This window comes from Benincasa hispida, chromosome 2 (genome assembly GCF_009727055.1).
Source record: "Benincasa hispida cultivar B227 chromosome 2, ASM972705v1, whole genome shotgun sequence".
Classification (NCBI taxonomy): Eukaryota; Viridiplantae; Streptophyta; class Magnoliopsida; order Cucurbitales; family Cucurbitaceae; genus Benincasa; species Benincasa hispida.
This window is the reverse complement of record NC_052350.1, coordinates 24,288,450-24,314,188: the sequence shown is the minus strand read 5'-3', so window position 1 is coordinate 24,314,188 and position 25,739 is coordinate 24,288,450. Positions and strand designations below refer to the sequence as shown.

At 33.8% G+C, this 25,739-nt stretch overlaps 3 protein-coding genes across 7 annotated transcripts; 1 reads left to right on the top strand and 2 right to left on the bottom strand.

The window, feature by feature from the left end:
• The first annotated feature begins 3,445 nt into the window (after positions 1-3,445).
• LOC120072289 (probable inactive receptor kinase At2g26730) lies at positions 3,446-6,504 on the top strand. The gene is made up of 2 exons (XM_039024741.1): positions 3,446-5,077; positions 5,495-6,504. Exons 1-2 carry the CDS (start codon positions 3,757-3,759, stop codon positions 6,163-6,165), a joined length of 1,992 nt encoding a protein of 663 aa, XP_038880669.1. The 5' UTR covers positions 3,446-3,756; the 3' UTR covers positions 6,166-6,504.
• A 1,812-nt stretch (positions 6,505-8,316) lies between these two features.
• Positions 8,317-12,887, bottom strand: LOC120072287 (pentatricopeptide repeat-containing protein At5g55740, chloroplastic). Of its 4 annotated transcripts, none has more exons than XM_039024738.1 (3): positions 9,615-12,887; positions 9,101-9,273; positions 8,317-8,512 (listed from the first exon to the last, which is right to left on the bottom strand). In XM_039024738.1, exon 1 carries the CDS (start codon positions 12,714-12,716, stop codon positions 10,194-10,196), a length of 2,523 nt encoding a protein of 840 aa, XP_038880666.1. In that variant the 5' UTR covers positions 12,717-12,887; the 3' UTR covers positions 8,317-8,512; positions 9,101-9,273; positions 9,615-10,193. The 4 variants fall into 4 exon arrangements, with proteins under 4 accessions (XP_038880666.1, XP_038880668.1, XP_038880667.1 ...); XM_039024740.1 differs by having other exon boundaries at positions 8,317-8,515; positions 9,101-9,201; XM_039024739.1 differs by having other exon boundaries at positions 9,101-9,201.
• Positions 12,888-14,909: 2,022 nt separating this feature from the next.
• LOC120070826 (ABC transporter G family member 38) lies at positions 14,910-23,787 on the bottom strand. 2 transcript variants are annotated; one of them, XM_039022710.1, is made up of 25 exons: positions 23,481-23,787; positions 23,259-23,385; positions 23,039-23,159; positions 21,600-21,688; positions 21,391-21,475; positions 21,120-21,279; positions 20,945-21,021; positions 20,816-20,869; positions 20,650-20,740; positions 20,260-20,561; positions 19,638-19,919; positions 19,241-19,557; positions 18,990-19,150; positions 18,797-18,900; positions 18,521-18,677; positions 18,282-18,425; positions 18,107-18,207; positions 17,691-18,023; positions 17,307-17,597; positions 17,127-17,210; positions 16,901-17,034; positions 16,587-16,814; positions 16,342-16,513; positions 15,511-15,765; positions 14,910-15,426 (listed from the first exon to the last, which is right to left on the bottom strand). In XM_039022710.1, exons 1-25 carry the CDS (start codon positions 23,614-23,616, stop codon positions 15,169-15,171), a joined length of 4,263 nt encoding a protein of 1,420 aa, XP_038878638.1. In that variant the 5' UTR covers positions 23,617-23,787; the 3' UTR covers positions 14,910-15,168. The 2 variants fall into 2 exon arrangements, with proteins under 2 accessions (XP_038878638.1, XP_038878639.1); XM_039022711.1 differs by lacking the exons at positions 23,259-23,385; positions 23,481-23,787 and having other exon boundaries at positions 21,595-21,688; positions 23,039-23,079.
• Between the last annotated feature and the right edge of the window lie 1,952 nt (positions 23,788-25,739).

The window sequence follows — 25,739 nt, the reverse complement described above, 5'->3', positions numbered from 1 at the left end:
TTTGATGAAATTGACGCGGTGGCTGGCCGCTTAGACGAGATGCCCATCAGGGAATTGTTGACAAGGGTTGAGATCCTAGAGGCAAAAGCTACGAGAATGGGCCTCTCGAGCATGGGGATAAGACTAACCATCACTTCCCCATACCTGGAGTGGTATGCTATAAAGCCGTTGTTGTTGCTTATTGCTTTCTAGCCTACTACAATTTTTCTCTTCTCTATTCATACATTCAAAACGTTTGTGAAAACCTTTTTCTCCAAACCCGTTTTCTAAAATCGTTTTCTCTAAAACGAGGTGGAGGTTGCGAGAGGCACCCGGTGTGCCATCGACGTTTTGTATTCGAATTGGCTGACTTGTTTGTGAGCTGGAACAAGTATCGTACAATCGCTAAGTAAAACTTCTGAAAGTGCGATTGTGACATTCTTGATTCACTGTTTCAAAAAAGGGAAAAAAAAAGAAAAAGAAAAAGAAAAAAACAAGACAAAGACTTTTGCTATCGACAAAGAGGTTAAATTGTTGATATCCTCTCGTCCAAAATTATTGAACTAAAAAAATAAATTTAATTCTATTAAAATAAAAAATGGACTATTAGCATGATAAGAAACCAAAAAAATTAAATAGGGGTAAAACAATGATTATATAGTAACTATGTAGTCAATAACATGAAAATTAAGAAATATATATATATCAATTACACTAAGTTAAGTTCTGTTTTCTCGAATGTTATATCACATAGGATTTTAAACTTTAACAATTGTATTATGATCTATGAATTTTCATTTTTTTTTCCAGATATACAAAATATCAACTTTATCTCTGATATATCCATAATATTACAAATTTCTAATAAATGTTCAAAATTTGAACTTTGTGGTTAATAGGTCATTAACCTATTAAATATCTTATTTAAAAAATATAATTGTGACAAGCACAATTGAAATCTCAAGTTCCATTAAAACATAATATTAAATTTCCACAACATGATGATGTTTTCACATTTTTATGGATTTGAAATCGATATTTTCATTATATCATAGAAAAATACATAAAATATAAAAACAAGTTACAAAATGACACTAATATAAATATAATACAAATAATAAATATCGAAGATCATTAAAAATGTCAATTTATTAATTTAAATATTTTTTTGATTTTTTATTTTTATAACATTTTAAAAGATATTTATCAACATCAACATTTTATTAATATTTACATTGAATTTTTTTATAAAATTAATCTCTCAATGAGATTTTAAACCTTAATTAGAATTTGTGTTTAACAAATCCATATTGGTGAAAAATATTGAATAGTTTAATGATTTATTAAACAATAAAACAAACTCTATCTAGTATTCGGAAGAGTAAAGAAGTAATTTAAGAAGATACATTATTAAGTAATAAAATAGAATAAATAGAAAAAGTAGGGAAATACGAATGTTTAAAATGTCGATATCGATAGGATGTTTATTTTACAATAATTTCAATAGAAATATATATAAAATTTCGATTTTGATAGATATTTCTGAAAAAAAATCATAAAAATAAAAAAATTAAAATAAATATTTTATAATTTTAAAATAAGTTATATTTATTATTTATTTTTATATTACTAATAAAATTGATTTTTTAATTATTATTTTTCATGTAATTTTAAGATATGTTAATATCAAATTTATGAAAATATAGAAATATTAATAAAAATATTGACATGTTATAAAGAAATTTAGTAGTATGGTTAAAACAAGATAATAATGGGAGAGAAGTGAGAAATTTTTGGTTGTTTAGTCATTGGGAGTGGGCCCCAAGGAGGCGCGTCCGCTGGCAGCAAAGCAATGGCTTTGGAGAATGCCGAGAGTGGGTCCCACTTTCCTTATCATGGCCGCTCACATGCCTATCCCCACTTTGCCTTCCCTTCCCAAATCAAATTGCTTTTCACGCGCCAAAATTCGCGACTCATCAAACTACCATCCAAGTTATTTCATTAACCATCTAATAACAACTACCCTAAAATTACTATCACAAAATATAAATATGAAGTTATCTTAATGATATTGATATAATCTTTTTATCTAAAAATTATAGATTCAATCTTCTACTTTATAGTTATTATATTAAAAAAAAAATGACATTATATACTCTTAGCTTTTAAATTTTGAAATTTGTTTCATTAAAAAAATATCACTGAAAATTTTTACTTAAAGTTTGCTTTTTAGTTGAACAGTATGTGGATTCAACTTTCTAATTTCTTAGTTGGAATTACATATTTTATATCACTTGAACTATACTTTTATTGTCAATTTCAATGATATCTTTTAAGATGAAATAACGACAATAATGATTTGAGTCTTTTATATATATATATAAACAATATAGGCATGCATGTTAATTTTTATATATTGACTATTACATCAATTTTTATCAATGAAAAATATACAATTTTAAAGTTCAAGTCTATTACTAAAGTGCGCTTAGTTCAATGGTATTAACATGTACTCTAATCCAGAGGATCAGAGGTTCAATCCTCTATTCCATAATTGTGTTGTACTAAAAAAAAGTTCAAGTCTATTTTTAGATTAAATTTCAAAGTCCAATGATAAAAAGGGAGCCTTTTAAAGTTTAGATGTTGAATTGAAACTAACCAAAATTCATGGAAATTTTATGTAATTGACATAACGCTTGTACTTTCCACCTTTGAAGTAAAATTTTTGTCGAAAACATCAAAGTTTGAAAGAGTTTATAAGTCCGTGAATTCAATTTCACAGTATTAGACATAGTTGTAAAAGGTTTTTACTTTATAAATTTTGGTTAGATGAACCTTTTGAAATCACTCCCTATTAAACTTTGAAGAAGTCTGTTTTGGTTAATAAACTTTTTTTACAAATAAATAAATAAATAAAACAATCTTCTTTAGCAAATAATGATTTTGGTCCTCACAAGTTACAACATTATTTTCCTTACCTTAAATTGGCTCACCTAATATTTACCTCCAACTATATACTTACACCAAGATGAAGCAACCTTATGAATTTGTTAAAAACAAAATAGAGGGAAATGATTAAAGAATTGATTTTCTAAAAAATATAGAAAGTTATAAACAAGATCTAAAATATTAGTAGATATAATATATGGTAAAAAATTTAAGAATATCAATTTAGATAAAAATTTAAGAATATCAATTTAGATTCAACTTTTGAATACTATTATTAAAGGGAGTTTAGTCTATCAGCAATAAGATTTAGATTTTGCTATATATGTATAGTTTTTTTTAAGAATATTGCTATCTACTTAATTTTTTGCTTGATAAGCATTGAAAAAAAATAAAAAATAAAAAATAAAAATGGAAAGAAATTAGTAACTCAAAGCAAGGATATCTTGAGAGTAAGAATATTCAAAATAGAAAAATTCAAAGAAAATTAAATTTACTAATTGATAAGATAAATTGTATGTAATAACATCCTTGAAGCCTGCAGCGGCCTGCTTCTGGTTAAGATCCAGCTTTTCCCCCTTTTTCGTCTCGATTTACTCTCTCTCTTCCCTTTTTCCTCACTCTCACTCTCAATTTTCACTCAATTTTTCATTGTTTCTCTCTTTTTCTTTAATGGGTCATCGCCGGAATCCTGGTTTTGTCTCACCTCACCGTCAACAACCGCCTCTCAGAACCAGAACCAGTCTCATATAGAAGACAAACGAAAACAATCTCCCCATCGTTGTTTTTTCTTCTTCTCATCCTTCGTTTGTCTACTTCCACTCTTTTCTAATGGCTGCAGTGTTTTACTTTACGACCCGTCTCCCATTTTTCCTAATTTCACTTCCCCTGTTTCTTCTTCTTCTTCTTCATTCTGTTCAATCTGAGCCCACCGCCGACAAAGCAGCTCTTCTCGATTTCTTGAACAAAACCCCCCATGCGAGTCGCCTTCAATGGAATGCTTCTGCCTCTGCCTGTACTTGGGTTGGAGTTGTCTGTGATGCGACTCAGTCGTTTGTTTTTGCTCTCCGGTTGCCTGGCGTGGGGCTTGTTGGTCCGATTCCGGCGAATACTCTCGGCCGGTTGAATCGGCTCCGAGTTCTGAGTCTCCGGTCGAATAGAATCTCTGGGGGGTTGCCGGCGGATTTTTCTAATTTGGGATTTCTTCGTAGTCTTTATCTGCAGGACAATGAGCTTTCCGGTGATTTTCCGGCGAGTGTGACTCAGTTGACTCGGTTGACTCGACTTGATCTCTCGTCCAACAATTTCTCTGGTTCGATTCCGTTTTCGGTGAATAATTTGACCCATTTGACTGGGCTTTTCTTGGAGAATAATGGGTTTTCGGGTTCTCTGCCGAGTATTCCCGCGGCTGCGACTAGTCTAACGGGATTCAATGTATCGAATAACAAGCTCAATGGATCCATTCCTGAAACCCTTTCGAAATTCTCTGCTTCGTCTTTCGCCGGAAATTTAGCGCTCTGTGGTGGTCCATTGCCGTCGTGCAACCCGTTTTTTCCCTCCCCTGCTCCATCGCCGACGTCCGCCGTGAAACCCCCACAACTTCCCGTCGAGAAGTCGAAAAAGCTCTCCATTGCTGCCATTGTTGGAATTGTCGTCGGCGCTGCTTTCCTTGCGTTTATATTGCTGTTTTTGCTCCTGTTTTGTCTCCGTAAGCGCGAGCGGAGGCAGCCAGCAAAGCCGCCGAGTACGGTGGTTACTGCTCGATCTGTTCCGGCTGAGGCAGGTACGTCCTCTTCGAAAGACGACATCACCGGTGGATCGGTGGAGACAGAGAAAAACAGATTAGTGTTCTTTGAAGGTGGGGTTTACAGCTTCGATTTGGAGGACTTGTTGAGGGCTTCGGCGGAAGTTTTAGGGAAAGGAAGCGTCGGAACGTCGTACAAGGCGGTGCTGGAAGAAGGAACCACCGTTGTAGTGAAGAGATTGAAAGATGTGGTAATGACGAAGAAGGAATTCGAAACGCAAATGGAAGCTCTGGGAAGTGTTAAACATGAAAATGTGGTTCCTCTTAGAGCTTTCTACTTTTCCAGAGATGAGAAATTGCTTGTTTCCGATTACATGGCCGCCGGCAGCCTTTCTTCTTCCCTTCACGGTATTATCTCTATAAAAATTAACCCATTTCCAATTCATTTCTAAATTAAATTCCATTTCGAAGATTCATTACCTGCTTGAATTTGTATTCATTATTCATAAGTACATTGCTCTGTTTCAAGCATTTATGTTTGTTATTTTCAAATCTCTCTCATTCTTTCAAGGAAGAAAAGGGTTTTTTTTTCCCCCTCTCTGAATATCATATGGCAAAAAGTAAGAGCAAAACAGAAAAATTTCTTATGGGGTTTCCTTATTTTCTGATTTACTTTCGTTTCTTTTAAGAAAAGCCTTCTTTTCTTAGTTCTGTCTCACTAGTGTGGCGATAGAAACTAGAAAGTAAAAAAAAAAAAAAAAAAGATAAACAGAGCATCAAAATTATTGCCCCATTGTGGTGACCTGAACTTCCGGTGATTTACAGGAAGCAGAGGATCTGGCCGTACGCCACTTGACTGGGACAACCGGATGAAAATCGCATTAAGCGCAGCAAGAGGATTGGCTCACCTCCACGTGTCGGGAAAACTCGTCCACGGCAACATCAAATCGTCGAATATCCTCCTCCGTCCCAACCACGACGCCGCCGTCTCCGACTTCGGTTTGAACCCTCTCTTCGGCGCTTCAACGCCGCCCAACCGGATCGCCGGTTATCGCGCGCCGGAGGTTGTTGAAACCCGAAAGGTTACTTTTAAGTCCGACGTGTACAGTTTTGGCGTGTTGCTGTTGGAGCTTCTCACCGGGAAATCACCAAATCAAGCGTCGTTAGGCGAAGAAGGGATTGATCTTCCGCGGTGGGTCCAGTCGGTGGTCCGGGAGGAATGGACGGCGGAGGTTTTTGATGTGGAGTTAATGAGGTACCACAATATCGAAGAAGAGATGGTTCAGCTTTTACAAATTGCCATGGCCTGCGTAGCCACCGTGCCGGACCAGCGGCCGTCGATGCAGGAGGTGGTTCGTATGATTGAGGATTTGAACCGGGTGGAGACCGACGACGGCTTACGGCAGTCGTCCGATGACCCATCTAAAGGTTCGGACGGCCAGACGCCGCCGCAGGAGTCCAGAACCACCCCTCCCGGAGCCGGCGGACCACCGTAGAAATTGTTATTATGTTCTTTTTTGAAAACCCTAGATTAGTGCACAGTTGGTAAATAAGCGGTTAAAGTGCGCGGCCAAATGGGTCACCGTCGTCTTCACCGGCGGCGTTCTGTTTGGGGTAGTTTTGTAATTTCTTGTTAGTTCATTTGAATATTTTTTTGGGAATGACTTATTTACAGCTGGGAGGAGGATTTGAATTGTTTATTGGGTGAGTGGAGTGGAAGGGTACAATGGTCACATTGAAATTGACCATATGATTGATTCTCACATTTTTCTTGTTTTTTATTATTTATTATTTATTTCTGAAAAAATTGTATTTCGTATCTTATTCTTGGAAAATCATAGATTTGTGAAAATTTTCTTTGTCTTTTAAGTCTTGTCGTAATTTCCTCTTTAATTGTGTGTGAAGCCCTTGGATAATTTTTAATTGCACCAAATTACCCTTTAATTATTAAAAAGGCATAATGATAATAATAATAATAAAAATGTAATGTTGGTTGAACCACCAACAACTTTTGTATCATCAGCACTGCCAAAAGTTCATTATTTTATTGACGTACTTATACTGTAATTAATTGAGCTAAACCGAAGCTACTAGTACTCTAGGAAATTATGGTCTGTGAATATCTTAATTAGGTATGTTAAAAGTTGTAAGGTAAACTTATTTTTCTCTCATTTTTTTTAACTGTTTTATGCAGTGGATAAAAAGTGTAAATCTCCATTGGGGTATTTTTGTCTCAAAGTAATTCAAGTGTTTTATTCAAAATAGTGTTTAATCATATCTACAAACTTTTTAAAACATTCTTGCAACTGTCCCTTATTTTTTATTTTTATTTTTTATCAGAGAATATAAAAGAAAAGGAAACCAGAAGGTCGTAATTCACGGGTGAAATAGGTACCACAGTTGTGGTGTGGGGATGAAGCAAGGAAATATCTTGGAAGAGTTGTAGAAGTTATACATCCAATGAAGAAGCGACACGTGTGGATGTGCAGGATGAGCTGGCAAGTTGTCGTATGTGTAGGTAGAGCTGTCGTGGCGTAACCAACGAGGCATTGGGCGGCCTTATTCAGTTAAGAATTGAGAGATGGCACCGAAAGTGTGAAGAGAATTGTGGTCAGACGCCAATTTGACTTTATTTATTTTTCACTATAAAAATTGCCCAAAATTTAAATAACCTTTTGTATTTTAGTCTATGGTGTTGTCAGGAGCACATAATCTCAGATTTGTTTCAACTAATCTCCATGATGTCAGAAGGCTGCTTCAATCCCAGCCCTTCGATCAATTTTCTTTTTTCCCAACTAGCACAAAGATTTGCCCATACGCCATGCCCATTTCTAATCATTTCAATGTGTCGACTCACAAAAGTTTAATAAAATGAAGGGGGAAAAAGGTTATAAAAGAATAAGACGAGGTTAAAAAATTCTAAGTATCTTGAACTGCACACATCTCTTGCTTGTTTATAAAATTATTTAATTATAGTTTATCACGTGACAAACTCTTCTTTATTTATTATTTTTTTTTATAAATATTTTAGAGTTTCTTCTATTGTGTAACTAAAAGAACCACCGAAAGATAGGTACATTTTCATATATAGCTCTACTGAAAACAATTGAAATCAAGTAAAGGACAACCACCAACTAGTTGGTGGAGATTTGATTGAACTTATAATATTTTTTATGGAATCCATGCAAAGCCTTAATGATGTCTCTTAAAATACCCTTTTCCTCTATATGCCCTATTGAATACTTTTGCCTTTTCCTAATACACATTTTTTTCTTTTATCCATTTTTATTTCTAAGTTAACTTATAACATTATTCGAAAGATTGATAGTTCAGGAAAGAAATAACATCGTAGGGGTTTGAACACATCACCTCTTGGACTACCTATTTTGATACCATGTTAAATTATCGATTGATCCAAAAGCTTAAATTAATGGATAAAGGTATATTTAATATTATATCGTTTAACAAATCCCTCACCTCGCAATTGTTGGACTCCGAATAAAATAAATAACTAACACAATATATGTGAATTATATAACAACCCTCTATTATTTTTCATCATATGATTTTCAATTAACAGCAAATGGTTAAATGGCTATTCAACTACTACTAGGTTTAAAAGAGAGTATAAAGTTAAAGATTGTGCATCCATCAATGATAGCCACTTTAGTTTTATGCAATGAAATCAATGCCCATGTGGATGTAGCAAGGATAAAAGAACAACATAGAGTCATTACTATTTCTATGAAAGCAAGGTTAACTAGATACATAAGAGAGAGAAGGAAAGACATACCGACGAAAGAAAGCAATGTCTTTCTCTAAAGTAGCACGGTCTTCTAGTCCCTGCTGTGAAACAAAAAAAAAAAAAAAAAAGTGTAGATAATAATCATAACTCGTCGATGCCCACTGAACAAAATGTAAAAAGAAGTCGTTTCTTCATCATTTCACTTTCCTTGGATAGTACGAATCACCCAAAAAAATAAAATTAAAAATAATAATAATAATAACAAAAAAGAAAAGAAAAGAAAAGAAAAGGGCAAGTTTTATTTGGTCTTTACTCATTACAGCATAGGATGCTTCACTACAAGACTTGGAAGAGTGCATGTATTAATGATATCAATCCAAAACAGGTAAACAAACACATGTTCAAGGACCACATTTTCAGTTTCATGTAAAAACTTAATGTAAAAAAACACTGAAATCACAAAAAGCTCAAGAGCATCTCTGTGTTTATGCTCATGACAAAGATTTCTAAATCTTCATATACAGAAAACGAGGAGGGAGAGAGAAGGAAAAAGAAAATGTCATTTGAGATTGTACAGGGGCTCTGCATTGAATGATACCAAAACTTGAGTATATAAATGGACTAGGAATGGTTGAACATGTAACAAGAAAATGAGAAACAAATAACAGATGTTCACAGGTACTAACCTGGCAGAAGTAAGAATATTTATTGATGTTTTGTACTGAGATCATTTCCTAGTACCAGTTCCTGTTAATCTGCAGTGTATTGTATAATGACAATCCTGAAACTGAAAATTTGTCCTGTAAGTCTCACTTCTCAAACACCATACAATTAAGTCCGGTGGGGTGCATCATCTTGGCTGCTTTATAGGAAGAGAAAAGCATCAAATATTGAGCATGGTGTATGAAAGTCAGGAATCCCCATCATTTAAACAGAAAAAAGTACAAGCATTTTAGGCTAGAGTTAACTATTTAATTGAAAATTTCAAAGTGCAAATCTTAACGAGAATAATCTCGCACCAAATAGAAGCTAGCGCAGAAAGTATGTTATGGCCATTCCATCTCATATGCTTTGGTATGTTCATAGTAGAGACCAAGCAAAGTTGTGTTTCTAGTGGATTATTCAATTGGTAAGAGGATCTGAATGATATACAGTAAAAGAATCAAATCATCTACAGGCTTTACGAAAGAGACCAAAAACCTGAGTTTGACATGAAAGCAACTCGTACAGCTCGTTTAAACAATCCATCACAACTACACACCACTGCTTCTCTGCATTGCTTGTCAATATAGACAATGACAAATGGGTTTCTCGAGCATTCCATCATGATGTTTTGAACTCCATAGTTGCTAATCAACTCAAGTTTATTTGATGTCGGACTCAGATTGGAATTGGTTTATCTACTTGTACCTAGATTTCTATCACAGGTGAAAACAACCCAAAAGGTTTCAAATCACTCATAACAGGAGGAGCGCTGCCTCCTAAACTAGGTAGAGGATTTCTAGCCGTCCAAAAGGAATAACAGTTCAAAAACCACTACTCAATATTTCTTGAGAATTCAATGTTCAGATCATATTTTTCCAGCCCATGTGACAGGTCGTCAATGAGTTGCTGCAAGCAAGGGTAAATGATATTTTGCAGCTGTCTATCCAAGTCCGTGAGGCCTTCAATCGTTTAAACCGTCACTAATTTCTAGATTTTTCCTAGACAAAAAGAATCTGCATCATGCAGTACAGGCATGACTTCCTCTTCTCAAGAATGGAAATAAAAGATAGCAGCTTAACTGATCACAGGTATACATCTTGTGGATTGCATTTCCACTCTAAGAAGTGCCAACATCATATAAATTTCTTTTGTTCTGGAGTGTGATTTATCTCCAGCGAAAAATACATGTGTTTCATTTCCAATCTGAATCAAGCTATGCCCAGGAGTCTTCCTAAGACCCCTTTCTTTCATCAGAACCCTCACTTTTGATGCTTCATCCCACATTCCAGTAGCAGCATATGCATTTGATAATGCCACATAGTTTCCTGAATTATCTGGCTCCAATTTCAACAAGTGTTCAAATAAACGTTCTTTGAGTTCTAAGTCAGGATGCTCTCTGCACGCAGCAAGTAGAGATCCAAATATAGATGCATCAGGCTCAAAAGGCATACCTAAAATAAGTCTTAAAGCTTCGTCTAAGTTATGACACCTAGAAAGAATACTAATGAGACAACCATAATGCTCTGCTTGTGCTACTATTTTATGATTAGAAACCATATCGATGAAAAGCTCTAACCCTTCTGTTACAAGTCCAGCATGACTGCATGCTGAAAGGATACTGGTAAAGGTTATTTCATCTGGTTTTATACAATCCTCTTTTAGACGTCTAAAGAGTGAAAGAGCTTCCACTGCTTGACCGTGTAATGCATAGCCAGAGATCATTGCATTATAGATGGGCAATTCCTTTTTCATTATCATATCAAACACCGTCTTTGCTTGATTTATACTACCACATTTAGCATACATATTCACTAAGGAGCATAAGACCGGTGTTGATACCAAAAGGTCATGTCTTATGATGTAACAATGAATTGCTCTTCCATGAGGCAGAGATGCCATAGTTGTGCAAGCTGAAAGTAGCGAGCTAATACTCAAACTGTTGGGTTTAATGCCAGCTTCTTCCATTGACTGAAATGTCAGGAATGCTTCATCACCAAGACCATTCTGAGCGAGTCCACATATGAGAGTAGTCCAAGTAATTAAATTAGGACAGACACCAAGAGACTGCATCTCCAAGAACATGTCTTTAGCCTCATCAACTTCACCTTTATTCAAAAGACCCAAAATCACAGAGTTCCAGGATATCACATTTGGTGGCAGACCTTCTAACTGCATCTGATAAAACAATTTTAATGTTTCACCACTCTGACCCTGCTCTGCATAGGCAGCCAACAGTGTGTTCCACATTATAAGGTCTCTCTTTACCGTTGTGTCAAAAACTTGTCTTGCACATTCCAATTTTTCACATTTGGCATACATATCTACTATACTACTAGCAACAGCAATATCAGATTCAAGGTTGTTTCTAACACAAAAAGAATGCCCTTCCTTCCCTAGTTTCAAATTTTTAGAGTCAGCAGCCGCAGCCATTATTGAAGCAAGAGTCACAGAATCAAACCTCAAATTTTCTGACTGCATTACGTGACATAAGTCAAGTGCCCGATCAACCAGCCCATTATGCACATAACCAGAGACCAGCAAATTCCATGTCACCATATCTTTCTCCAACATTTCACTGAAAACCTGCTCAGCATCCTCAACCAAACCAACCTTGGAATAAAAATTTATGAGCGAACTTCCCAATATGTTGGTCAGTTCCAGTCCAGATAACACTGCTAAGGCGTGCCCTTGCTTACCCTCATCGATCACACTCAAATTAGCTGAAGCTGAAAGAAAACTTGATAGAGTCACTTGAGTGGGTACAACACCTTCCACCCTCATCTCATAAAACGTCTCAATTGCTTCAGCATTCAGTCCATTCTGAGTAAAATTTACAATCATCGAATTCCAAGCTACTATATTCTTCTCAGGAATTTTATCAAACACCTTCTTTGCATCTCCACATAACCCACATTTACCATACATATCCAGAAGACTACTAGCAACATAGATACACCCGCCTAAACCCATCTTGACTACATAGCCTTGTACGGATTTCCCAAACCCAATCCATTGCAGAGCACCAGAAGCCTTCAAAGCAATTGGAATAACAAAATTATCCAAAAGTAGCCCATTTTCGTGCATCTCACAAAAACCCATCAAAGCTTCTTCATTAAACCCAATTCTACTTTTCAATCCCATAATAGCAGCCCAAGCAAACTCGTTCTGTACCAGCAGCTTGCCAAACAAACGGTTGGCAATTTCTGACTCGTCACATTTTGAATAGAAGATCACCAATTTGGTCTCGATGTACTCATTCTTTGCAATATACTCACCATTCTTGAGAATTCGACCGTGGATTTGCTGACCCAACGAAAGAGCTCTCTCGTAAACGCAACCCTGAAGGAGTTCTCCGTATACATCAGGTCCGATTGTGATATTTTCCAATTCCATATCAGCAACCAAATTCACGGCTTCTCGAAGGTGGGCTTCTTTGCAGAGAGAAGATATCTGGTTGAGATAAGATTTATAAGAGATTTGAACGTTTCCAGCAGTTTGGTTCAAGTTCGCAAAATGGGTAGGGGAGCTGTGGGGTTTTCTGGGAATGTAGAGAGAAGCGAGCGGGTTAGTGAGAGCGGGAAAAGGAAGAGCAGCCATACATGGAGGAGAAGAAAAGGAAGCTGAAGCAACAGAAGAGACTAAGAGCTTCTGTATCTGTTCTTTTTCCAAAGCAAAATATCAACGGATTGGGTAACAGCCTAACCGCCTCCGCCTTCCGTAGCTTTAGCATTTGGTGTCTAAAATTTTAAAATAGAGCAATACTCGGATGAAACTTAATATGTAGATTCTTCCTATTCTCATCGCATAAATAAAAACAATAAAAAATATTTAAAGAAAAAAGTCAAAATACTTTGTCACATGCCAAACTATAATCGAAGAAATTAGATAGGATATATAAAGATAGGTATAGCTTGAAATACATCCAATTATTTTTTTTCTTTAAACATACTCTTTCTTTTAGTCTTTGAGGTCCTAACCATTTAGTTCTTGGTTTTTGTTTTTGAAAACTAACTCTATTTCTTCCACATGTTTTACAATGATTCCACATTTCTTACATCGATTTACATTTTTCTTAATTATAATGGTTGAATTTTTAGCCAAGTTCAAAAAACAAAAACAACTTTTTGAAATCTATTTTTTGTAATTCTTAAATTTTGGCTTGGTTTTTTTAAAAATAAGTAAATATCAAATAAAGAAATTGGGAGATGAAAGTAGTTTCTATAAACTTAATTTTAAAAAAACAAAAATAAAAAATAAAATGATTACCAAATGGGGCTTAAAATTTTAAAAGTATCTTTAAAAAGATTCATGAATATAGATTTTTTTATTATTATTTTAATATAGGCACGTCATTTTAAATTAAAAATAATTATTAAATAAGAAGAGAGAGAAGATAATTTATTTATTTATTATTCTTAGTTTAAAATGACATATCAACCTTAATAATAATAATAATAATAATTACTCAATGACCATTTAAGGACACTCTTAAAAATTTAGAGACTAAAAGAGTATATTTTGAAGAACCAAATATGACTATTGTTGAAAAATTTATGGAAAAGTGTTAGGAATAATACTCAAAGTTTTCCACCTTTCACAAAACCAATTGTTTTATGGAACATCCCATCTTGCCTACGATTGATATCGACCAATATATTGTCAATAGTTAAAGTTAATGGTTCCATTTGTCTTGAATTTTTGCTTTTGTGACTGAAAATCCACATTTTTTTTCCTTTCAATAGAAAAAATTTAAATGGCACATGCAAATGAATGATTTTTTTGACTTTTTTGGTGGAATCTCGATCAGAATGAAGACTTGTACTAACCATTATTCTTATGTAATCTTCCCCAAATCCTATTTTAATATCCATTCAACATTTAGATTTGAATAGATATTGTAATAGGGAATTTGAAAAAAGATTTTTTTGGGATTTTGAAATAGGGAAATGAGAAAGAATCGTGACGAAGAGGGCAACACACAACATAGATTAAATTAGAGATTGATTTGGATTAAGAATAGAGAATTTGAATAAATTAGCTAAGTAATATTTGGGGAATAAATAATAGTCCCACTCTTCGTCCTGACCAAGATTCTACTGAAAAAGTCCAAAAAAAATCAATATATTTTCTTTTTGGTCTCGATATTGATCCTAGGCGAGATGCATTGAATGAGTAATTAAAACAATTTGCCAAAAATAGCTATTTCTGAGAGATAAAAAGCTTTGAGGGCTATTTCTAACCGTTATCTAAAATTCAGGAACTCAAAAAGGTAATTTTGTATTAAAAAAGAGTTACTTTTGTAAAGTCTGAGTTCTGTGCTTGTTTAGTTTGAAATCTTCAAAAGTGACTAAAACTTCCTACTTTTTTCTAATAAATTTATAATAAATTCAAAAATTTTATAAATTGTCGAAAAACAGCTTGTAACCCTAGGGGTATTTTAGTAATTGTATGTAGCCTATGGCTTTCCACTAGTCTATTTGGTCTATTCTCTTATACTTTGTGTATCAGAATTAATAATAAAAATCAGTCTCTATCGTGGTTTTTTCTTCCTGATCTAAGGGTTTTCACGTAAATCTTGTGTTCTTTTCTTTCTTTTATTTTCAACATAAATTAATTGATCTATTAGATATAAATTAAAATTTTGTGTCTAAACAACTCTAAACTATCAATTTTGTTTTCAAAAAAGAAATCGAAGCTATATAGACAGAAAACTTAAAGTTAATGTTATATAACCCAAAAAAAAAAAAAAAAAAAAAAAAAAAAAAAAAAAAAGACTTTGCATAGCTTGATGAAGAAGATATTATATTTATAGATAGTCATCCTGAGTTACAAATTATTCAATCTCCCTCTCACAGTAAACTAAACTAAACTAAACTAAACAAAAAAAAACACACTAGAGAATTACCCAGATCCTAATAAGTTTATTAGACAAGATTGAAGTAGTTTGAAGCTTCAAATAAAAAAAAGAAACAATCTTGTCACTCATATAATGTAATGAAAAGCTAAGAACCAAGAGGAGAACAGCAAAAAGCAACAAGTGTATGTGTTATCATCTTCTCTGAAAGTTCAAGCACTTGGTTGAGTAAACAAACACCAAGATGAAGAGCAGAGTGAAGCCAACAAGAGCAACTGAAACCATCCACAAAAACTCATATCTAAATCCATAATATTGCTCAATAAACTCAGCCACTGTTTCCCCTGTCTCAACCTTAGTTTGTATATCAGCATATTGGGAAGTCACCAGTCCATACAAACTCCATGAAACTGGGCAAATCCAAGCATACCATCTCAACCACACAGAAATTCTCTGCATTCAAACCACCAAAGTATCTCATGAGTTGAAACTTAAAAAGGGGGAATCGTGAATGATGTAACGTAATGAGCAATTTACCGTTCGGGGGATTACGAAACCGGTGAAAAGGTTCCAGATTGAGTAAAAGAGCCCAGAGAGTACAGCAGCAGTTGCTTGGTTAGGACTCACAGCTATCACCATCATACCATAGTATATAAAGTATAGAATTGTGATGAACATGAAGAAGAAGTTGAGGAAGAATTTGCTGGCTGTCCATTCATATCCCATCATTGCATACACTATAACTGCATAAAATGCTACCTGAAGCAAGGTGTATGGGATTTCAATTGCAACCTGACATCATAGGAATAAGATGTTACATTAAACCATCATGTTTGGATTAACTTTTAGTTTAAAGATTGATGTTTCGGTGACATTTGTTCTAAGAAGCACAGTTTCAGATATGCCACAACATGGGCACGTTGACACATCATTTTTTAAAATTCTAGAACACGACACGGCAAGGACATGTTTATTAAAATGTACATTTCTAAAAATATATAACATTTTTATACTAGAAGAAAATTCAGAGTAAATGAGTTGATATATTTATATACTTAAAAAGTTAGCTTGATGTAGTTCACATTAAAAAATTATATTATTGTCATAGATGTGTCTTTTTAGTCTACTCAGCAAGAGTTTTATATATGACTAACATATTTGTTACACTAACAAATGTCTGATATGTATCTAACAAGTGTCCAAGTGTCTGATACATGTTGGACACAGACACGTAAGCCAAACTAAAGTGTCCGTACTTTTTAGTATTTGTTGATCAGTGGGTTCTGCTTGAAAGAAATGTTCAGCTTACTTAGAATAAGATGCTGATATTTCCACAAATATCAATATTGCAGTTAAAGGAATATATACCTGAGCAAACGCATGAGGCAATGCAGAATACATTCCAGCAGCCCGCTCACGGTAGTAAACAGTTCGCTCAGTGATGATAACAGGTTGTATCGAAAGAGCGCCTTGTGTCCCCATGAAGTTAATTGCAATGTACATAGCACCTATGCTATTGAAAATATCTTGCTTTGTTCTCCTGAGTTATAAAGATCATATATTTATATCTAGTAATCTAAGTAGTGCATGTATGCATGGTTTTGTCTATGTACCTCTTGCTACCAAGCCCCAAAAAAACAGCTCCAAACATAAGTCCCATTGAAGCACTAAACAGCAGCCGGACAGCATTGTATGCGGTGTTCCGGGAATATGATTTGTGCTGTTTCCATAGGCAGGCTTTGAACTGAGTCAAGTAGGAATGTGGGTACTGGGAGGGAAAATGAAGATCTTGAGAATCTGGATGAGGTTCACTCAACTCTTTAATCAGAGCTTCATTTCTTCTGTATTAATATAAGCAAGAGATTATCATTCAGAGCAGTTAAGAATACAATAGTTCAGAACAGCTTGAATGGATTAGTTTTCTGACCTATAAAGATCAGATTTCTTGTATATGTCAGCATATTTTATTCCTAGAAATTCTTCTTGTGCTCTTGTTGTCATGTCCAAAACCCATGTTGCTGGATTATATCCATCCTTTATGCTATCAACTCCAAGGATTTCCTTTAACACCACAGAGAGAAACAAAGAAAAACACTTCATAATATTATATTTTACATGTGGAAAAGAAAGTTATGATTATGGTTTGAATCTACCTCAAAATACTTGATTAAGAGGCAAGATTGTGGCCCCAAAGGACCCCCATATATTTCTTCACCTCCTCTTGTCAATAAAAAGAGCTGTGGTTGAAAATTGGAGTTATATTAAGTTTCATTTGAGCATTGGACATAATTAAGAAGTTTGTTGTATTGTGTCAATTTAGTCCAAGTGAATACCTCATCAAATGATTCAAATATGTCAATACTTGGCTGGTGAATTGTGCATACTACAGTTCTTCCTGTATCGACTGTATTTCTCACGGTCCTCATTACGATGGCAGCTGCTCGGGCATCTAGACCCGAGGTTGGCTCATCCAGGAATATTATTGAAGGGTTAGCAACAAGCTCGACAGCAATGGTTAACCTTTTTCGTTGCTCAATTGATAATCCATTCACATTTGGAAATCCAACCAATGAATCCCTTAATGGTGTTAATTCAATCAGCTCCATGATTTCTTCAACAAAAAGCTGCAATGGATGAGTTTTGGAAAATAAGATCTAAAGAAGAGTTCAGAGAAATGTTTTACTATCATTCGAAATCAGATAATTACACTCGCAAACCTCTAAAGTCTTTGAGTCAACTTCTGAAGGCAATCTAAGCCATGCTGAGTATACGAGGGACTCGTACACGGTCACATAGGGTGAATGAATGTCATTTTGTTCACAGTAACCAGAAACTCGAGCAAAAGTTTCCTGTTTCTTAGGAAAGCCTGATATTCTGATGCTTCCTTCAATGTAACCACTGTTTTTTCTTCCAGCCAACACATCCAAAAGTGTTGTTTTTCCAGCACCACTAACGCCCATTAGAGCTGTTAGAATTCCAGGTCTGAAAGCTCCACTGACTCCCTTCAGAAGTTCCAACCGACCCGGAGATGCACCTTGAACATTCATTGCCTGAAAATCCCATGACAATGGACTTAATGCCATGAAGTAAATAAGAAATGATTGAATATGGTAACTTATAACACAATAATTACCTTTGGTATATCTACCGAGTATTTGATATTCTCAAACGTTAGGCAGAGAGGCGTGAATGGAAGAAGCATCTTTTGGTTGTTATGTCTTTCGACCCTGGAATCTGTGGATGGTTTAGTAAGCACATTAGAAAAGAGAATTTTAACCAAAGAGCCTCAGTAGCCAAATGTGACTTACTTTTAGATGAGTTATGAGTTTTACTCCTGATTGACCTTGGTTTGGTGTCCTCTAATATGTGACCATTTTCCTCTCCGACCATGGCAGAGTGTTCCTTCTTCTCCATCTTCTGATAGGGGAAAACTGTTTGCGATTTCCCATATTCTGCAAAGATCAAACAAAAACAGTTCAGCACCGAATCAATTCAACTACAATGATATATGTAGAATGAAAATTGTTTGGATGAATGGAGATTTTACCATTAAGAAATGCCAGAGCCACTGCAGAAATTCCATTGAAAAGGACTATGAATCCTACCAATGCAACAAGACATATCCAGTACCAGTACGGATTAACGAACAGCCCCCGTGATTTCAGGACTGAAACCCCCAGAGACTCTGTTGATCCGTTAAGAACCTAAATTTGATCTCCACATTAAGAATCTCCAAACTATATTTTTACAAGTAATATCAACATATTAAAGCCTAGTTAGCTACAAAGATCTCGATCTCTTCCTGTTTTGACATAATACTTACATGATTCCAATTATCACTAAGAAATTCATTCATTGAAAGTGCAGTTTGCGCATACATCAGTGGCGAGGTCCAGTAACCCCAAGCCAACCACTTCTGCATATTATCTAAGTAAAAAGAATCCAAGTATTGGTTAATTTTGACTAAAGGCTCCAACAAGTAATCTAATCATTCCGCTTTAAAGATTGAATCATACCATGTGATAAAATGAATCCACCAAATATCAGAAGCCATAATACACCAAGACATCCTCCTGTATTTGCAACAACATGATCCCTGGCCAATGCTGCTATGCATCTGAATAGAGCATATGACATTTGTCCACTTAATGTATAAACAAAAAATTGTTTAACCACCCTGCAAAGAGAGAATCAACAAAGGGTTAAATTAAGATTCTAAGGCAATAATAAAGCTGAGAAATATAGGAATGTAGGACTTGGTCATGACCTTGTGAAGCTAGGATAAAATCCTACAACATAATATGTTGTGGCAACCCAGAGAGCTACTTCAATAAAAGACATAGGAATTCCAAGAAAAGAGGATGGTAGTGAAAATGCCCATGATGGGTAGAAAAGGAGGTCTCTTTGCTTGTAAAATACAGGGAGTTTGTCAATTGTCAATGGAAGTTCAAAAAATCCAGTAAATGTTATCGTGTTGAGTCCAAAATAGAGAGCTCCCAAGTAGACAAGTCCATCTTGAATACTATCATGATGCTTTCTGGCTTGAGCAAACACTGCTGCTACAACTATAGCAGAAATTTCAAGCTGACAAAAAGGATTTCATGTCACAGTTTGAAATTTTAGATGTAGGTAGCAGAAAAAGTAAACTGATATTATGAACTAACTTGAATCATCTTGAAAATGTGTAGAGATGCACTCCTCTTCATTAAAGTAACTTCCCTAGATAGGCATGCTTTCATCAATTCTTTCTTAGTAGCTCCATATTTAGTTTTTGTTAAAGCTGCAGGGTGGCTGTTGAACTTTTGAAATGGGATAGCAAGCTCATGCTGTATGGCCATGCCTATTCGAAATGACTTGAAAGCCTCCACAAACTCGTCAGCAGAAATATAACGATATTGCATATCATGATTCCTCCAGTATTGTCTCTGATCCTTTCTTGATGTAACCTAAACAACAGATTTCAGATTCTCATGTCATGAGATGTTATGAAATCGACAATCAAAGATAAGCAGAAAATGTAAATGGAAGAGAATCGATAAAGAAATTTACATGATTCACTAATAGTGTATTACCTATATCCACTGGCATAGTGAGAGAGCAATTCTTTATTAGAAAAAAAATATCAGAATACAGATCATGAGGCGCTAGTAGAGTTAGAGAGTTCATATAGTGCACACCTCTAAACTACGTGCTTCCGTTCGAAGAGCCAAATAACATATTCAAGGCATTCCAACCAATGTTAATAAGCTTTGTTATATATGTTAGTGAGTAAACTAGTAGACTTACTTCTTGTAGGTAATCAGCTACACCCTTCCTTTCAGGACATCTGAACCCCATGGATTCAAAAAACTCAGATACATATTCCCGTGGACCTTGGTACACAATACGACCTTCTGATAGAAGAATGACATCATCGAATAGCTCGAAAGTTTCTGGTGGAGGTTGAAGAAGAGAGATCACCGCGGTCTTATTGAAAATGTGAATGGATTGACGAATTGAGTTCACAATTTGGAATGTAGTTGAACTGTCGAGACCAGTAGATATATTGTCCATGAAAAGTGCATTGACGGGACCAACCAGCATCTCTCCTTCGAAACACAGAATTTTAAAATTTCAATCGTTTATACAGCTGAGATTATACTCTATTTCAAAGCACAATTAACCATTTATCTCTACCTGTGGTCACTCTCTTCTTTTGTCCTCCTGAAATACCCCTTAACATCTCATTTCCTATAATGGTATCAGCACAAACATCCAAACCCAATATCTGAAGAGCAAAAGGTTAGAAATTAAGGAAACCTTTTTCTTTTGTTACACTAAATAGTAGGGTATTACAACATACCTTGAGTATATACTCGGTAACGATATCTTCCTTCTGTCCTTTCAACACTGATGCCTGTATAAACAATATCATATAATTATGTGTTCAAGTAGTATTCAACTTTATTTGGATAACATTCATTCATTTGACCTTCATTAATGCATCAATATAAGGATCTGGCTTGATATTCAGCTGCTTTTCCCTCCTCAAAAGCTCGGTAAGCATATCTAAATCATTGACGAAATCGGTTTCAGAAACTAATTCTAAACTTTCTGAAGAATGTTTCAAATTGGAAATCTTCAAAAAGGGGTTTCAATTTTCAAACCATAGCCAGTGCCAACTCCTTGACATCTTGCTGAGAATGCTAAGGTTTCCCTTACTGTCAACAGAGGAACATGAATGTCATACTGGCTGATATAAGCAGCAGTTCTCTGAGGAACAAATTCCTTCATTTGATGGCCATTATAAGTTACTGTCCCAGAAAACTATCAAAAAAAAAAAAAAAAAAGAATTTACATAAGTTTTCATGACATGAATGAGTTAATTTATTGATAAAATAGGTCGAGTTTTTCGAGTATGAAAGCAGTATATGTAACCTGTAGCTGTGATTCAAGTTTCCCAGATAAGGCTTTTAGCAAAGTTGTCTTGCCAGAACCTGGAGGTCCAAGAAGTAAAGTCATTCTGCAGAGATTTGAAATGGAAATTCATGTTTTAGTTAGTAATGAACTTAAAATATTTGGAGATTGATGAGTTAAGCCAAAAAGGAAAAATATAATAAAAGGTACATGGATAGCAATTACCTCACCTTCCTGGTTTGATAGTTCCACTCAAATCACAAAGGATTGAGAATTGCTGCTTTTCGCTTGAACATAAATGAATATAGTTTGCTGCACTCTATGAGATGAGAAATTCCATAAATTATATGTCAATTTAGAAAGAAAAATGTAAATAGTAAGATCTTGAAAATGTCAAAATAATGATTACATAACTGAGATTATAAAGAGACCAAGGTTAAAGCATATTTGATCCTATACTTTCATAAACCTAATGATTTAGGTCTCGTTTGGTAACTATTTCATTTTTTGTTTTTTGTTTTTCAACATTAAACCTATAGACATTATTTCCACCCCAAGTTTCTTCCTTTGTTATCTACTTTTTACCAATTTGGTTTAAAAATCCAAGCCAAATTTGAAAAGTAAAAAAAAAAAAAAAAAGTAGTTTTTAAAAACCTGTTTTTGTTTTTAGAATTTGGCTACGAATTCAACCATTGTACTTAAGAAAGATATAAATAATTGTAAGAAATGTGAGGAAATAGACTTAATTTTCAAAAACAAAAAACAAAAAAGTTACCAAATGGGGCTTAGTTCTTATAGTTTAAATTTTATGACAATTTAGTCATTGAATTTACTATATAATGATTTAATCTCTATAATTGAAAAATCGAACAATTTAGTGCAAGTGGAGATACGGGGGATATGAACCTCCAACCTCATGAAAAAGAGTATATATGCTAATTACATTTGAGGCGTGCACACTTTTGGTAGATGTAGTAGAGTTTCTTTTCCATGTAGCTTCATAGTATACCAATTGTATTTTTAAAGTGTATTGAAATATCATAAACTAAAGATCAATAGTTCACATTGATAGAAATTTTCACAGTAGAGAATAAATCATTATAAATTTTAAACAAGTACAAAAGTTTAGGAAGGAAATTATTACAAATTTTAAACTCCATGCTCAAACTTTACATATGAAAGTTCAATAACTATAATCTCTATAAAATATAGGGTTCAAAGTTTTTTAACCACACACAAAAAAGAAAAAGCAAAAAAATAAAAAGACTTGATAAACAATAATACATTCTTTGGTTGATTCTACATTTAAAGCATATTAGAATTCAATACACAATAATTCCTTCGCATTATCTCTACAATGATATGATATTTTTTGTAAAATAAAATTAAGACTTCCACACTTTTGCTATTTAATCTATCAAAACAATTTCACATCCGTCAAAATATTTTCTTTACTTATATACGCAAGATTTTCTCAATGTTAACCAATATAGAGTATTTGACAATCCAAACAGTAGAACGTATTCAACATTTAGGAAAAATTTTCTAACACTCCCATAGTACCTACTTCCTGTACGTACACATTAATTTTCTTTTTTAATAAAAGAATTATTTAATGATATTGTACTTTACATAATTAATAAAGAATGTTGACGTGACACTCAATTACCTGTGCGAGGTTTAGAAAGTATCTAAAAATTGTGGGGGAAGCTGTTTTCCCAAAGTATGCTTGAGCATTGACATTAAGATTCTGGAACCTCACTTCAATTGTTGGTAAACGAAGGGAAACTCTGTTAAAATCATAGAATCCAATAAATTAATTACAAAGTTAACTCAATTTAAACACTAATTAGCAAAAATAAACACAAAATCAAAGAGGGGATTTGAACCTGTCAATTCTGTTCTTGAGTTTGTGAAGAAATTCCTCATTACTTTCAGCATTCTTCACCACTCTGTTTAAAAGCTCTTTGGTTTCTTTAACATCAAGCTTCTGAAGATCAATTTCCTTCAACTCCCCTTCAATTTTCAATGTTAACTCATAATAATTATTAGTTATCGATTTAAAAAATTATAAACGGAATAATTATAGAACGGAGTCTAAATTAGTTCACCTGCAACACCGTGCAGCAGAGCTTTACGAGCCCTTTGATAAGTAGGAAGCCTTTGAAGAGCATCCCACCGGAGAGCTGCTTCTTCTGCGGCGGCGTCTTGTCGGAAATTGCCTCCGGTTGAATTCTCCGACGCCATTATGGCGTGTTTTCTTTTCTCTCTAAATCATTAGCCAATTTGAGGCATATATATATATATATATAATCTGTTATTAATGATAGAACTATAACTCAAAAGGTTCTGATTTTTATTTATTTATTTTTTGTTTATGGTCTTAATTCTTCAAACAGCTTTCATTTCGTGCATGCAAACTAAAAAGCTGAGTTGTTTTGCGGGTTGTTCGAACTTCGAAGACATTAATAGATTTTTTTTTTTTTTTTTTTTTTTTTTTTTTTTTAAATATTTTAATAAAAGGTAGAAAATTTTCTAGTACTACCGTTAATGGTATTAAAGAAAATTTTCAAACTACTTCCATTGATGGGTTGGTATAGGTACAATTTCTATTATATTTGGTTAACATGTCGACATATTTTTTAAAAATGAAGTGTAAGATGAGAAAATTTTTAGTATTATGATAATATGAAAATTTTTTCATATTATTATTTATTACTTGCTAAAAAAAGTAGTATTAAAGAATTATATAGAGTTCACAAAAGAAATTAATAATAAATTAATAAATCATTTGATGACGTGTCAAATAATAAATGGTATGAGTACCATATTCTCTCAGAAAAATTTCCTATACATAGTAGTATGGACAACTTTCCATACATTCTCTACATTTTGTGTGTCATGTCAACGTGTTTTTAAAAATATGGTGAAACCTACCGACATTAATGTAAGATTTATAAATATTTATGAAGAAAAATTTGTAGTGTGAACAAAAGTACTTCTTATTCTATTTGTTCACATTTGTTATATTTTTAAATGCTAAGAAATCTCACACTTTTTTGTTGTTTGGCAAGTAATATATGGAAAGAAATCTCATTTTTATAAAGGAAAATTATAATATAAACAACGGAAGTACCATATTTCATAGTACTATAAAAAGTTTTAGTGGATGGTCTTTTTTTTCTTTTTAACTAATGATCGATAGTTTTATATCAATTAAATTATATTTACTTTATATATGGTCATTGATCAAAATTTACATGCACACGTTTAATAAATTATTATTTAATGAATTACGCCAGTTTTTTTGGGATATGTTACACATCGCGCTCTTCCGTTATTTGTCCATTTCCTAAAAATGTTTTTTTTTATAAAAAATTAATAAAAAGAAAATAGCTTTCAACATGGTGTAGAAATCTTACACGTGGCGCATATGCAAATTTGTCTCTCTTTTTTTGAGGTAACGTATTCAATTTTTCAAACATGACATAATAAGTGATTTCTTTTTGGATGTTAATTTTGCTCAAAGAAAATCTGAAATTTTGTATTTCCAATTTTCTTTCGTTTTCAAATTTAATTTTAAGCAAGACTTGGCGCCATCTAAGCAACTTGGTTTTGAAAAAATTTATAGTGCTATTAGAGTTTCGTTTGTACCATAAATTTATCTTTATAAAAATATTAGTCTTCCTCTATTTTTTTTAAGAATGTTAACATGGCACATAATAAATATAGGGATTCTCGTGTAGAAAATCTTTCCTATTCCGTCACTTGGAGGTTTGGAAAAGCCAAGAATGAAAGAATCCGTTTTAAATAGAATATTTCTAACTCTTCTAATTTTGTTTTAGAATTATAGTTTGGGTGACATTTCATCTTTCTTAAACAAAAGTTAAGCAAATTGAAGGTATTGGGGATTGTGCCCTAAATTTTGTGGTTTTGTAATACATAAATAAAATTCATTAAAATAAGGAGTTATTTTATTTGACCATTAGATTTGTTTAACTTAATCCAATAAAATAAGGTATGAGATTATTTTATGTAGAGATACAAGTGGATCATGTTCAAGCAATAATTTAAATGGTCTGTAGTATATGGATAAGGTTGAGTGTTTTACCTAATGACACTACAGATACGACCCATTTTGTAAATGTTACAAAAGTTATAAGTGTTACAAATGATTTTATCCGAATTATTAATGTAGAGACATGTGAGTGGAGATATCCTATACAAAGAGTTTATATAAGACTAGACCACGAAATGATGAATCTCTCTTTATAACATTGTCAACTGAAGAGATTAAGATTTCATAGGATGACCATAGGTAATTCGACCTCAATCCTGAGTGATTTATGAACTCTTATCTATGAGGAAAA

Coding starts and splice junctions, on each gene's coding strand:
- LOC120072289 (XM_039024741.1), top strand. CDS start 3,757: ATGGCTGCAGTGTTTTACTTTACGACCCGTCTCCCATTTTTCCTAATT. Junction 5,078..5,494: donor CCTTTCTTCTTCCCTTCACG/GTATTATCTCTA, acceptor GGTGATTTACAG/GAAGCAGAGGATCTGGCCGT.
- LOC120072287 (XM_039024737.1), bottom strand. CDS start 12,716: ATGGCTGCTCTTCCTTTTCCCGCTCTCACTAACCCGCTCGCTTCTCTC.
- LOC120070826 (XM_039022710.1), bottom strand. CDS start 23,616: ATGGCGTCGGAGAATTCAACCGGAGGCAATTTCCGACAAGACGCCGCC. Junction 19,558..19,637: donor ACATTTTCAAGATGATTCAA/GTTAGTTCATAA, acceptor CCTTTTTGTCAG/CTTGAAATTTCTGCTATAGT. Junction 18,208..18,281: donor AACTCATAACTCATCTAAAA/GTAAGTCACATT, acceptor AACCATCCACAG/ATTCCAGGGTCGAAAGACAT.